We start from the raw sequence: 14,787 nt of genomic DNA, 5'->3' as shown, positions 1-14,787 counted from the left end.
CAACAAAACAAAAAGAAATACAAAGGCACAGCAGGCCCAGAAGTATCCCTGGGGGTTTAGGTAGAGCAGAAAACATTTTCCAGAAATCAAATTTCCCAAAGATCGACCTTATTAGGAAACCACAACGCGCAATTAACACAAATGTCCTGTCATAAATAAATCATCAAAGAGTGAAGAGGAGAGGTGATTCATCGTTCTTTTAATGGTCTGTGGAGCGCGAGCCCCCTCGCGCCACGCCAGGGGAGCCCATTGATTGCGGGTGTTAATGAGGGAGAGCGGAACCCTTTTGAATTTCAAAAAAAGATGACGTGTTCGACAAAGCACTGACCTGCTGTGACCTTTGTCTGCGGGGAAGATGCGAATAGATTTATCAAAGCTCGCAGACACAAACTCCTTCCCGGTGGGAGAATAGTCGACGTCCAGCACCGCAGACACGTGGTCCATGTGCACCATGATGGGGTTGTCAAGGAAGCGCATGTCAAAGGTGTACAGGCTGCCAAAAGAAAGAAAGAGGGAAGCAATTAAGAAAATCCCACTTGGTAAACAAAAGAACACATAATTGGACCACAGAGGCAACATGGGAAAAGTTATTAATGTGCGGTGCATTTGGGCTTCACTTTAGCTGTTGTAGCCTAAATATACTGAGTTTCAACCCTCACTATCAACTGTGCTACTCCGCGCTGGAGCCGCCACACCCCAACCTCCACGCCTTTCACCTCCACGATTTCATTTATAAAGGCCTATGCAAAACATATATTGTGACTTTCCTAGTCGTGAAAGTTCCAAGCCTACATCTGGAAAATACGGGATTTACTTAATTTCGCTTCCGTTTGTCAGTCAGGCCTGCTTCTTTATTTGCAGCCTGTCTGCAATGGGGAAAACGCGCATTTTCAAAATACTTTTCCTTCACATGGAAACTTACATTAGTGGAAATCTATTTCAGTGCATGCGCCACGGGTGCCCTTAGAATCCCACGCCCCAAGTAAACATAGTTTGGCTTTTATCACTTCTAAGCAAGATAAATGTCTATGCTCTCTAAAAATCGTTAACAGTTGCTGTAAGACCACAGGGGCTCAACAAAAGTAGTGTTAAGACAATCTAATTTTTATTAATTACATAGGTTTGATTCAAATCTGTACAGGGGCCATCTCCATGAAGCTATGCTAAGCAAGTTAGGTGGTCATAAACATTAACTCAGCTATGCCTCCATGGGAGAAGGTTATCTTGAACCCCCTGGGTAACGCCCCCCATCCATTTGGGTGGCTGGCAGGCCTCGGAACCCAGTCCTGGTCACAGGAAAAAATCTTGCTAAGCTTCTCTTCTTCGGACAGCCAGACTGGCTGCTTGACAGTTGGCAATTTTGGGGGCCGGGAGATACCCTTGTAGTCGTTTTCCATGTGATTTAGAGGCTGAGTCTTAAGTTTTTTTGGGGGGCTGCTTGCTTTAGAAGTGCCTTCTCCCTCTGCCTTGCCCTTCCACTAGGAAGCAGTCTGTCACAGCAGGAGTGATTCTAACTTTGATAGTCGGGCAACAAAGGCCATGGGAGTGACTAGAAGTTCACACCAGGATGTCAGCACATAACACACGCAGTGCACAGAACTACACCTCCTATGTATTGTACTATTCGCGGGCACACATACACCCAGCACATGTGTAACACGTATGGTGCATATCTATAAAGTGGTACATGTAACGTGCAAAACTATAAGATAGCTTTGAAGTTTTAGTTGCATATAGTTGCATAATGGGAATTGTACGTTATGACTTTTAAAAATATATTTTAAACATCAAAATGATGTTGCCATGACTATAGGAGTGGGTGCAAGTGTCACATATGCTACGGGCCTCATATACATATGAAGGTGTGCAAGCCTGACTATATACATGGTCTTTTATGTGTCAATGTTTTATCTTTGCACACAGGATTTTTTTAGAAAATTTTATTTTTAGTCTATTTTTGTGCAACTCGGACGTCCCATAAATGGCAGGATGTTTTACAGGAAAGGATAGAATAAATTACACATAACTAAATAGATATAAAGCACTCAGGAAAGTAATAAGGATTCATTGGTCATAAATACATTGCTTCTTTTTTCAACTCATAATTACTCAAACGTGAGGCAAAAAAATGAACAGAGAAAGTGAAAACACAAAGACTAACTCAGGTTAGATGTTGCATAGACATTTTCAACATTAAAGCCCTTTGTGACAATTGTAAATAGACCTAAAACCTAAAACTAAGCACAATAATATAATGAAGCTCTTGAACAGAGTCCACATCGGAATAATTTAATTAGGGTCTCCCATTGCCATCACAGGTCTCTTCTCTCCAAAGCAGGAGGGTGTTGTACACCGATGCTGGTGTTTAAGCAGGGGTCAACACTTTACATAGGGGAAGGGGAATCAATGGAAGGACAGGAGGTTGGATGAAATGAGCAATATACAAAGGGAGACGGAAAAACAAGCAAGGTGTGATATTGGAAAAACAAAACAGCAGGTTACGGCTTTGGTGCTGATATTCCTTGGCAGCGGTACAGGGCAACCTCAGAATATGTAAAGTGGAGCTTGGGACTGGGCTAGTGTGGTAAGCGAAAAAGAGGTGGATAGAAGAGGGAAAGGGAAGTGGAGGAAAAAGGTATAGGGAAAGGCACAAAAATGGCACAAAATAAGGGTGGTGAAGTCATCCTTAACAAGTATCTCCACTGAACTGCCATGTGTGAATGGGTGGCCTTTATGCGGTAAGAAACTCTATTCATGTGTAAGACAAAAAAACTCACGTGGTTCATACGCCTCCAAAGTTTAACTTTTTACTACTCAGAATGAATCCAAAGCACAGACACAAACCCTCTTTCAGACTCCTTTAGGGGAGGGAGCCTACTCAAAAATCATGAGGTGTGAGACTTGGTGTTCTCAGCACTTTCAAGTTCTGTTTCTTCTTGGGTTGCAGTATACAGATCCTCAGTGTCCACAACATTCCCACACTAAAGTCCTCTTGTCTGTACAACGTCCTGTCTGCTCTTGTCATCCGCTTTTTGCCTTGTCATCGTCTGCTTCATTTTCTGGGGTTGTGGAGGAGCACTTCCTACCCCCATTCCTTCATGCAGAAAGAATAGTTTCTTACCCATCAGTCTAGTTTTGAAGCTTGAAGAAGTTTCTGGATTCACTGTGCTGTGCATTATTCTGCCATCCAGTGGTTGGGGTCCGGAATTGTAGTATTTCTTCTCTCTCTTTTTTTTTGTTGGTGGGCGTCGACATAGTACCATTTAGTGCCCTTCTATGACGTCGCCGGGCTTCCTCAGGAAGCTCCCACCTTTGGTAGCCATCTGCGGATTCTTTTAAAAAAAAATGTTTATTCTCCTCCTTATAGTTCTCTTCCTTGGCGGAGAAGGGTGGGTTCGCTAGTGAATCCAGAAAATTCTTCAAGCTGCAAAACTATACCGACAGCGTGAATCTTTTCTGGATTCACTATGCTGTGCGTAGACTTTGTGCGACAAATGCAAAAACTTTATAGCGGTTTGCTAGTTTTGTGGTGGCTGGGTGGAAGATGAACTTTGGTTTGTAAATAGATGCTGTAAGACCTTTTATCCTACTTGTGCTTCTTTGTTCATTTAAATGTCCACACAGTAACGTTTGGTGAATGTGTGTACTGAAGACCATGTTGCAGCCATGCAGATGTCTTGAATTGGAGTGTTTGCAAAAAATGCAATAGTTGCTCCTTTCTTCCTTGTTGAGTGCGCCCACGGCGCCCCTTGTAAAGCTTGTCCTGCTTGCTTGTGCCACAACTGTATGGCTTGTGCTATCCAGCTTGCAATTGTGCTTTTGGTTACTGGTCATCCCAGAAAACATTTTGCAAACGGTACAAATAACTGTTTTGTTTTCCTGTATTCTTTAGTTCTTTTCACGTAATACATGACTGCTCTTCTTGCGTCAAGTGTGTGCAAAGCTCTTTCCGTTTTTTTCGGTGGAGTTTGAAAGAAACTTGGTATCTGTTTACTCTGATTTATGTGGAATCTTCATACCACCTTTGGTATGAATTGTGGATCTGTCCTCATGGCAATCCTGTTACTATGTATTTGGAAGTTGGGTTCCTTTAGTGTTAGTGCCTGTAGTTTGCTAACTCTACGTAGGGATATTATTACCACTAAAAATGCTGTCTTTATTGTAAGCATTTGTAGCGTTGCTTTGTGTAGTGGCCCGAAAGGAGCTTTCATAATTTGTGCTTGAACGATGTTCAGATTCCATGTTGGTGCCGGTACCATTTTAGGTGGTGCAATTCTTTTTGCTCCTTTTAGGAACCGTTTGACCACATGTGAGGTGAAGAAACTGTTCCCTGTTTTCCCTCTCGTATAGGCGACAATTGCTGCTAAGTGTACTTCTAGTGATGTAAAACATAATTTACTTTGTAGTAAATGTGTCAGGTATTTTAGCACTGGTCATTCCTTTGTAATCTTTCTTGAAAGACACCTTTAAAGACCCCATTGTGTGTATCTTTTGGATTTCGCTGTATAACATTTTCTTGTTGTTGGTTTCCTAGCTCTCTTAGACCAGCCATTGGCATTTCTGGTAGTTTGAGATGTGCGAATTCTAAGTCTTCAGGAGCCATGCTGATAGGCCTAAGCTCTTTGGTTCTGGATGAAGCACTTTCCCATTTTGCATTGTTAGCAAATCTTTTCTTTTTTTTTGGAAGTTTGGGCATTGTCCCTTGTGAAATTTCTATTAGTTCAGAGAACCAAGTCTGTCAGGCCCACTGTGGTGCGATGAGAATCATTGTCATTTTGCTGAGTTTGCATTTGCTGATCACCTTGTTCAGTAATGGCATTGGGGGAAAAGCGTACGCAAATATCCCTGACCAGTCTATCCAAAGTGCATTCCCTAGGGACTGGTTGCAAGGCTGCCTGGATGTGAAGTTTTGGCATTTTGCATTGTGGGATGTTGTAAATAGGTCTTTTGTGATATCCCCCGTTTTTGAAAATTCTTTGCACTTCTGTTTGATTCAGTTCCCACTCATTGGACAATGTTGTTTTCCTGCTCAGTCTGTCTGCTTCTATATTGACCTTCCCTGGTAGGTGTATTGTGGAATTTTAGTTTACGAACTGAACATCATCTGCGCCAGCTTGTCACCCACGTACAACGTGCACGATCGCCATTTTAGGCATCATGGTCTCCCTGTCCACAATCAGTCGCCAGCGCGCCCCTCTGGCCCAGCAAGCATCCTCCGCGCACCCTGGCTCCCCCTCCCTCCCCCCTTATGAGCATAACCCCTCTGCATGACCCTGTCCTTGGGAGTCACGCCAGCGCCTGACCAGCACCTCCTCTCCTCCCATGAATGCCCCTCTGTTGATAAACCTTCCCTCCGCGCTCAATTGTCCACGCGGCATGAATACCACTCCTCTGATGACCCCTTACCCCATGTCCGACTGTCCACACAGGCCCGAGGCCATTGCCTAAGCCGGGAGATACCATTTACTGCCCCTCATTGTATGCAATCGCCCCTCTTCAAAGGACACACTATTGATCAGGGCCTCCCCACCCCCTGGGATATGATCAGGCGCACACATCCTAAGACTTGGCGAAACATTCAGCTGCGTGATGACCCCTCCTCTTATCAGCAGGTTGAGGACCTCTATTGTGAAGGTATATGGGGGTGGGATTGACTCGAGGATTATGGGGACGCCTTTTTTCCTTACTTCACAATGTTATGATTGTAATAAAGAAAGGTCACATGCCATAAACCGGTGTATAAGAGGCCAGGCCTCAGAGAGGCTGTTAGAGCACCTCGAGACGATACCTTGTTGTCTGATCTGATGTGTTCTGCTCCGTCGGAATAAAACTTCTGTTTCCTGCCTTCTGGTCTCCGGCGCCTGCCTCATTGCTTGGTAAATTTGAATGGTACAAGGGCGATTAGCGCCGGGCAAATCTTGAGAAAGGTCCTAGCCCTACCTTTTTCTACAATTGGCGCCCAACGTTAGGCCCATCAGCGACACGTGGATCCAGTGGGAGAGGTCCCGACGACAGAGTGAACGACTGCAACGATCGGGAAGAGCTCGTGTCCGATAGACCCTCGTCTGACAGCCGATCATCCGACCTTCACTAGTTCTGAACAGACCTCTCTCGAGTGATCTACGGTCCTGACTGGGAACCATCAGGAGTGCCACGGGCATCACGAAGGAGAGAGGACGATCGGGCGCTGGATCCAGAGGACAGGAAACCGTCCATGCGGTCCGGGTAAGGTCGTGTAAACACGACGAATTGAGAAAAAGATTGTTTTGTTTGGATAATACTAGTATTACGCTTTGTTGAAACCTCTGGAGATTCGCTGTCTGCAAACGGAGAAAACAACAGGCTCTCTCTTTGCAAACAGTGAAGGATAGGTAACGCAGACTTTTGTCCCGTTGTAATCTGTCGTGCCTATCTTCCTCCCCCACTGTTTCCCGAACTGTCGTTCGTGGATTATTGTCTGGAGATTCTTTGTCTGCAAACAGGGAAGAACAAGGTCTCTCTTTGCAGGTAGAGAAAGAGTGGGTAACGATAACTTTTCGTGCCCACTTATTCTCCCCACTGATTGTTTTGATTGACCGATTGTTCGGTATTGGTTCGTTTGAGGTATTCACCGCCGGCAAACAACGGAGAATAGAAATATTCTGTCTAGTCTTTGCCCGCCGTGATAAGATAGGTAGTGCAGACTTTTGTCCCCGTTGTAATCCGTCATGCCTATCTTCTCCCCACTGGTTGGTAGCCTGTTTAGCCCGGACCGCTTATTAGAGATGAACCATCCGGCTCCACTGGAGGGCACCCCTAATAAGGACATGTTCACTAAGTATGGACTAGTCGCTATAGCTTACACTAAACTATGGCATAAATATACAAAAAAGAACCCTGAAAGTCAGTGGCCACTGATAGGTTCCTTTGATGATCATAGAATAAAAGCATTAGAAATAGCGCTCCAGAAAAATAAAACTACGCCCACTATGCTCGACAGTATCGGCATGTGGCGCAAAGAAACGGAACAACGAAAGAAAAGAGAAGAAGCAAAAATAGGGAAAGAATTACGAAAGGCAGCCCACCTGGCCGCAAAGCAACTAGAAGAGGAAATAAAAGAAAGAAAGGAAGCTACACAAAACCAAGAATCAGGGTCGACAGGCCAATGTCCTGTTAGGACCCCCTCTGCGCTCTACCCTGAATTGCCCTCCAAACAGCGGGCGAACGATGAGTTACTACTAGGTCCCCCAATCATCTACATGCCCCCTCCGTATGCCCCCTGCCAACAACACCCGCAGGCCCTAAGTGCAAACGAGAACGACCTTGGCGCTAGTGCACCGGCCCTCACGGCCTCCGCACCAGCCACATTAACAACTTCGTCAGACGATCCCGAGGCTAGCAAACAACCACCAGCCAGACCAAATAGGTTGAGCAAAGATGAGCGGGATGGGATCGACAAAATAGCAAAGACATTAGTAGAACGAAGGGAGAGCGAAGATTATACAATGAGCGTATATAATTCACATGCCGACAGCCACAGACGGCATTTCATCTTGCGATTCAGCTACCACACCCTGAACGCATATGAAGATAGGTATCAAAGTAAGGGTCCCGCTAAACTAACAACGCTGTATAGGAAGATTGATGTTGGAGATGGGACTGAACGTGAGGCGGCGGAGCTCTTCATGCAGATGCTTGAGGTCTCCCGCCATCTCACGGAACAAAAACCAGAAGCCAAGGTTACAGTCCCTGAAACGACCTCGGTAGAAGTAGCCAATACTATGATGCCTATCAGAGAAGCGGCCCCTTACTGGATCCCGCCACGTGGCAAGGGAACGAGCGATGATATTAATGATGCAGATGCAAAAGGGAGGGTTGTGTACAATTGGGTTTACCAACCATGGGACCGACAAGATATCCTAACCTTCAAACAAACCCTGCCCGATTTAAGAAAGAACCCGACGGCATTTTATACCGAATTAGGCACAGCCTTGGGTTCGACAATAATGACTTTAGCGGACATTGACTTGTTCTTTGGGTTATGCCTGCCAGCTGACGTGTGGAAGCAAATCCGGAAGGCTGACCACACGGATCTGTTTGGACATACCTGGGACCAACTCGGTAAACTAGATAGACAACGGGAGCCTGGAAGGAAACCAGTAAAAGACATACTGGAACTCCCAGACAAACTAGTCCAGAAATTAAAGACACTGATCCCAGAAAGAAAGGTAGATTGGTCGATAGTCACGGCCTGTCGACAGAAACCGCAGGAAGATGTGTCAGAATACTTCTCCCGATTCGAGACAGTGTTCTCCGACTACAGTGGCCAAGACATGACCACCGCAACCGGACAGCACCTGTTTGTACAAAATTACGTAAAAGGCCTAACACAAGAAGTCTCCCAAAAGCTGCAGACGAGCGAGAGTAGTTGGGGGCCCTCCAAACCCGCAGCTATCCTTCAGATGGCTCAGCATTACGAGCACCAAAAGAATGAGAATGATAGGGCGTCCGAGAAAAAGAAGAAAGATTTAAAAGAAAGGGTAATGATAGCCCAGATACAAGGTATAACGGTAGGACGAGAACACCAGAGGGGGAACTACCAATCAACCACCCCCAGAGATCTACCTTCTAAAGATCACACCCCAACACCCCACACTGGACGTAGAGACATTAGCAATGACCAATGCGCCTTCTGCAAAGTGTTCGGCCATTGGAAATCCCAGTGTCCGGTTCTGCTAGAGATGAATAGAAATAGGGACTCCAGGGATGTGGCAGGAGGGCCGAGAAATAGAGTACAAGGACGAGAGCACACTAACGACACCAACAATGACCGATCAGGGAGATTGAACACATTTGACCGTCCTCGGCAGAACCAATATCAGCTGTCAGAAGGTGAAAATACCCCCGACTTTGCATAGGACTGCCAGGGGCAAGGGAGGGATCCAGTCGAGCTCTGTGTTGACCAGCAAGGTCCTTATGTCACCGCTAAGGTCCTGGGTACAGAGTCTCCATTCTTGGTAGACACTGGGGCGACACGTAGTGTGTTATCAAAACGACTGATTCCAAGGGCACCCTTGTCTGGCTCACACATAACGTCGATAGGTTTCGATGGAACGCCCTCCACTAACCCCCTGTCCGTACCTATTACCTTTGACCTAGAAAACAACACCACTGACGCGACATTTCTGCTCTCCTCCAACTCCCCTGACGCCATTATGGGCATTGACTTACTGAAACATTTTCGAGCTACCATTAGGTGTTCCCCAGATGGAGTACGAGTCATCCTGTACGACAACCCAGACATGCCCAGATCCCGCCCCCCACGACACATGTGCTCCATAACTGACGCTGACCTGTCCCTGCTTGACACCCTGCCTCCGTACCTATGGGCCACAAATGACTCTGATGTGGGGCGAATGATGATTGATCCTATTCACATAACTGTCTGACAGGACGCTGTGCTCCCGAAACTCCCGCAATATCGGATATCGCCGGAGGGTGAGAAGGCACTGGTAGCGATCATTCAGTCTCTGGTAGATGCAGGAGTGGTTGAAGAGGTGGTTAGCAACGTCTGCAACAGCCCAATCCTACCTATTGTTAAGAAACAAGGTGAAGGAGATGAGAAAGCGTACCGCTTCATCATCGACTTACGAGAGATTAACAAAGTGGTTGTACCCCAATATCCTGTAGTCTCCGATATCACCACCATTCTAACCCTCATCCCGTCCACTGCCACCACCTTCACTGTTATCGACCTTAAGAACGCGTTTTTCTCTATCCCCATCCATCCAGACAGCCGTTATCTCTTCGGCTTCACTCTAAAATCCCGCTCGTACCGATTTTGTAGAGCTCCCCAGGGGTACACTGAAAGTCCCAGCATTTACAGCCAGGCCCTCAAAAAGGCAGCTGGATGCCTTTCAGCCACCAGATGGAGTAGTGTTGATCCAATATGTTGACGATATCCTTTTGGCGGCCGACACCACCCCACTTGCCACGACAGCCACTGTCCAACTCCTACACTTTCTTGCAGAAAATGGCCATAAGGTCTCCAAAAAGAAGTTGCAGTTCTGCCAGCCACAAGTGACTTACCTAGGCCATCTCCTGTCCAAAGAAGGAAGGAAACTTACACCCGACCGAATCCAAACCATCCTAGACACCCCCATCCCAAAAACACAAAAGCAAGTCCGCTCTCTGGTTGGCCTAACCTCTTTCTGTAGACAGTGGTTACCTAACTTCAGTCTCATTGTAAAACCCCTACTTGCCCTATTAACCAAAGATGCCTCCTTCCCGCTCCCTTGGACCCCTGAGTGTCAAGCATCCTTTAAGGAATTGTGAGATGCCCTCTGTTCAGCGCCAGTCCTAGGAACCCCGGATTACTCCAAACCCTTCTCCCTCTTCACCCACGAAAGGGAGGGGTGTGCATTGTCTGTCCTAACTCAATCAATTGGTCCTAAGCAGCGCCCTTGTGCCTACTTCTCCGCCACTCTTGATCCTGTAGCGAGCTTTGCCTGCCTGCCTTCGAGCAGTAGCTGCTGCTGCTGTCTCTATCCGCCAGAGCGAAGGAATCGTACTTTCAAACTCCCTCACTGTGTTAGTACCCCATGCAGTCGACACCCTTTTGAACCAGACAAAGACCCAACACCTGACTAGCGCACGACTGACAGGGTACGAGTTGACTCTACTTGCACCCCACATTACACTGAAGAGATGCACGACTTTGAATCCTGCCACATTGTTGCCCCTGCCTGAAAATGACCCCGACGTGCCTCCCATACACGACTGTGTGACCCTCACGGACGAACAGACTAGGAGTAGAGTTGACCTCCGAGACACTGCTTTTATTGACCCCGATGGAGAGCTATGGGTAGACGGCTCATGCATCAAACTCCCAGATGGCACCACTTCAGCTGCCTATGCAGTAACGACAGCCCGAACAGTAGTTGAGACAGCCTGCATCACACAACGATCTGCCCAGGCAGCAGAGCTGATAGCCCTCACACGAGCATGCATCATAGCCACAGGGACCACCGCGAACGTATATACAGACAGCCAGTATGCCTTCGGGGTGGTTCACCATTTTGGACTCCTGTGGAGGGAGAGGGGATTCCTGACGTCCCACGGCACCCCGATCCTCCACGGAGATCTAGTCTCCGCTCTGATTGAAGCAGTTCTCCTCCCCAAACGACTAGCGGTGATCAAATGTCAGGCACACAAAAGGGTGACAGACTTAGTCGGACAAGGGAATGCATTGGCCGACATCACTGCACGAACCACAGCTGAGAATAGGACGGTGACACGCATGTAAGTGACCAGGTCACAAGCAGAGAAATGGACTGACGCAAGGGTAATGATCAGAGACATCCAGTCGGCCAGCACCCCTCACGAGCTGACTAAGTGGGCAAGGGTGGGTTTGAAGGATGAAGAGGGCTGCTGGCGAACGAAGGATGCAAACAAGTGGTTGCTGCCCGACTCATATCTGATCCCCATACTGACGATGGCACACTCCCCCGCACACATAGGATCTGCACCCATGATCGAACTCATTTCCAAAGTCTGGCACAACGACAAAATCCCTGACTCAGCCAGACGCCTAGTTCAACAGTGCCTTATCTGTCTGCAACACAACCCCGGGAAAGGAACTGTGGTACCCCGGGGAGGGTTTGGGACCCCCAATCACCCCTTTGAGGTCCTTCAGATGGACTACATCCAACTAGAGAGATGCCAAAGCCTGAAGTATGTACTAGTCATCGTATGTGCCTTCAGCAAATGGGTAGAGGCCTATCCAACCCGTGACAACACTGCCATGACTACTGCCAAAGTACTACTGAAGGAATTCTTCCCTCGCTATGGCCTTTGTCGAATTTTATGGAGCGACAATGGCCCCCACTTCATAGCTGAGGTTATCCAACTAATCCTAAAGGGATTGGGGGTGAAGCAAAGGTTTCATGCGGTCTTCCACCCCCAATCCGCCGGTCTGGTGGAACGCCATAATGCCACTCTGAAGCTGAAATTGTCGAAAATAGTGGCCACCACTGGACTCAACTGGCCGGATGCCCTCCCACTGGCCTTGTTGTCGATGCGTTCCACTCCCACCAAGCACCATTTGACCCCCTACGAGGTCGTGTTTGGGCGACCGATGAATCTCTGGACTGCTCCCAAACCGACCTCCATTCATGATGTCCCAGACGTCCTACTATCTGATTATTTGTGCAAGTTAACTAAAACGTTGTCTGTCATTCATCAACAGGTGCAGCAGGCCATCCCCGATGCTTCCAGGGGCCCCGGCCACGACATCCAACCGGGAGATTTCGTCCTAATACGAAATTTCCAGCGGACCAAGAGTCTGGAACCCCGGTGGACGGGCCCCTGGCAGGTGCTGATTACCACCCGAACGGCACTTCGAGTGGAGGGGAAGAAGCACTGGCTGCACGCGCATCATTGCCGGAAGGTCTCTGCGAACCTGGCCACGACAGAAAGTGTCAGCACCCAAGAAGAGCTCCTGAGCAAAGATCGACCAATATTGGACTGTTATCCCGATACTGAGGCACTTGAACTTGCAAAATTCTCTGATCCCACTGTGCCATCCAGAGAAGGGTATTTCCTGCGTCGAAAGGAGGGAGCTTCGGCTAAGTAGACCTCGGACTAAGTTGAATCTCAGAACGGTGACCTAAGCACAACCAAGGGTTGCCGGGAGAGAAGCTAAACGAAGTCTGTGGTTCTGCCCGCTACCGAGCCCCTTGAAGGTGATGGAAGCGCCAAATAAGAAGATGATGGAAGCGCCAGATAAGAAGATGATGGAAGCAACAGGAAATACCCACTACAGAAACCCAAAGTCTGACAATTTGCACAAATCAAAGACAATCGCCCTCTTCATTGTCCTCCTCTTCTGCCTCCTTCTCATGACCTCCTTCTGGATTTTGGAGGAAAGCACTCCGGCTCACGAGGCATTGCTACCTACTGCACAACCAACACCCCTGAAAGAGCATCACCTAATCTCTCTGTCGCCTCAGCTGCAAGAAAGGCGCAGGGAATTCTGGAACAATTCCTTCGTGCAACTGTTGCACCAACACAACCTTGCTGCAAATGCTACGAACTGCTGAATCTGCGGGTTGCTCCCGCATGCCACTGGACACTCCATCCCCTTCATCCCTTCTCCTTTATCAGTTCACGGCTCCTGCCTCGCCTGGTTGATCCTCATGCAAGAGAGCCACAAGGACAACGCCACTTCCGGCCAGACAGTGTCGCACTTCTACTCTGGGTTCTGGCTGAACAAACCCGGAAAGACTTCTGCTCCCCTGTGTCCTGCGCTCACAGGCGCCACCTTTCTTAAAGACATTCCAGCCAAAGAACGTGTTGAAGTACAGGTACTCCACAATCCAGCTAGATCCACCTTCTCTCATCTGCAAAAACAAACCACCGCCACTCTGACTGTGGCTCTGTCTGTTATCAATGTCACCGGTCTTGTGTGCCTAGAAGGCCGGGGAACGGAACTGGTGGGTCACAGTTCCTGCCGAATCACCAGAACATTGGACTCAGTTGACCCCCCTTCCTTTGTTGCTTCTCCGAATATGTACTTTGTGTGTGGCACCAAAGCTTACACCTGGCTCCCGAAAGGTTGGAAGGGTACCTGCTACATTGCCTTCGTTCTTCCACCCACATATATAGCCCCTGCCAACCATCACCGGCAGAGGCGTGCAGATGACATTGGACAAGCCGACTCCACCGGAGCACAGTTCCTAGATGCAGCTAAGGGACTTGTTCCTCTGTGGGGCCCCATGGCAAACAGCCGCGCTATCCGACACCTGACCCAGGCAGTAGAAACAACGATCAACATCACGGCTGGCATCCTCGCCAACAACACGGCGGAACTTCAGGCGGTCCGCCTTGTGACCCTTCAAAACCGCCTCGTCCTAGACGTGGTCCTAGCCGACCGAGGAGGAGCATGCCGCATCATCGGATCCAGCTGCTGCACATACGTGCCAGATAACTCGCCTTCAGTCTACAAAGCCATTGAACACCTCCACAGACTTTCCTCGGAGGTTCACCAAGAGCAGGAAGGATGGTCGCTTGGGAGCTGGTTTTGGGACACTTTGAGGAACTGGGGTTGGAGGTTGTTCTCCTTCGTGCTGATACCTGTTGTGATATTATGTGGGTGTTGTTTAGGTATCCAGTGTCTGCCATCTTTGTGTGGCCTTGTTGCTAACTGTATGTGCCCAAAGACTTTGGACTTCCGAAATGAGCACATGAGTCCCCTCTATGAAGTAGAAATACGTGACCTTATGGGGATAAACCCGAACTGACAAGTTGGCGAGACATGTTAAAAGGGAGGACTGTGGAATTTTAGTTTACGAACTGAACATCATCTGCGCCAGCTTGTCACCCACGTACAACGTGCACGATCGCCATTTTAGGCATCATGGTCTCCCTGTCCACAATCAGTCGCCAGCGCGCCCCTCTGGCCCAGCAAGCATCCTCCGCGCACCCTGGCTCCCCCTCCCTCCCCCCTTATGAGCATAACCCCTCTGCATGACCCTGTCCTTGGGAGTCACGCCAGCGCCTGACCAGCACCTCCTCTCCTCCCATGAATGCCCCTCTGTTGATAAACCTTCCCTCCGCGCTCAATTGTCCACGCGGCATGAATACCACTCCTCTGATGACCCCTTACCCCATGTCCGACTGTCCACACAGGCCCGAGGCCATTGCCTAAGCCGGGAGATACCATTTACTGCCCCTCATTGTATGCAATCGCCCCTCTTCAAAGGACACACTATTGATCAGGGCCTCCCCACCCCCTGGGATATGATCAGG

At 48.4% G+C, this 14,787-nt stretch overlaps 1 protein-coding gene across 1 annotated transcript in view; it reads right to left on the bottom strand.

Annotated features, from left to right (window-relative positions):
- The window catches only part of DCAF13 (DDB1 and CUL4 associated factor 13), a 272,700-nt gene that overhangs the window by 133,215 nt on the left and 124,698 nt on the right, over positions 1-14,787 (bottom strand). Inside the window, exon 8 of the mRNA XM_086966098.1 lies at positions 329-493. Within this exon, the coding sequence (XP_086822224.1) occupies positions 329-493 (165 nt within the window). The remainder of the gene's footprint in view (positions 1-328; positions 494-14,787) is intronic.

Source organism: Lissotriton vulgaris, chromosome 4_1, assembly GCF_964263255.1.
Source record: "Lissotriton vulgaris chromosome 4_1, aLisVul1.2, whole genome shotgun sequence".
Classification (NCBI taxonomy): domain Eukaryota; kingdom Metazoa; phylum Chordata; class Amphibia; order Caudata; family Salamandridae; genus Lissotriton; species Lissotriton vulgaris.
This window is presented reverse-complemented; position numbering and strand designations above follow the sequence as displayed.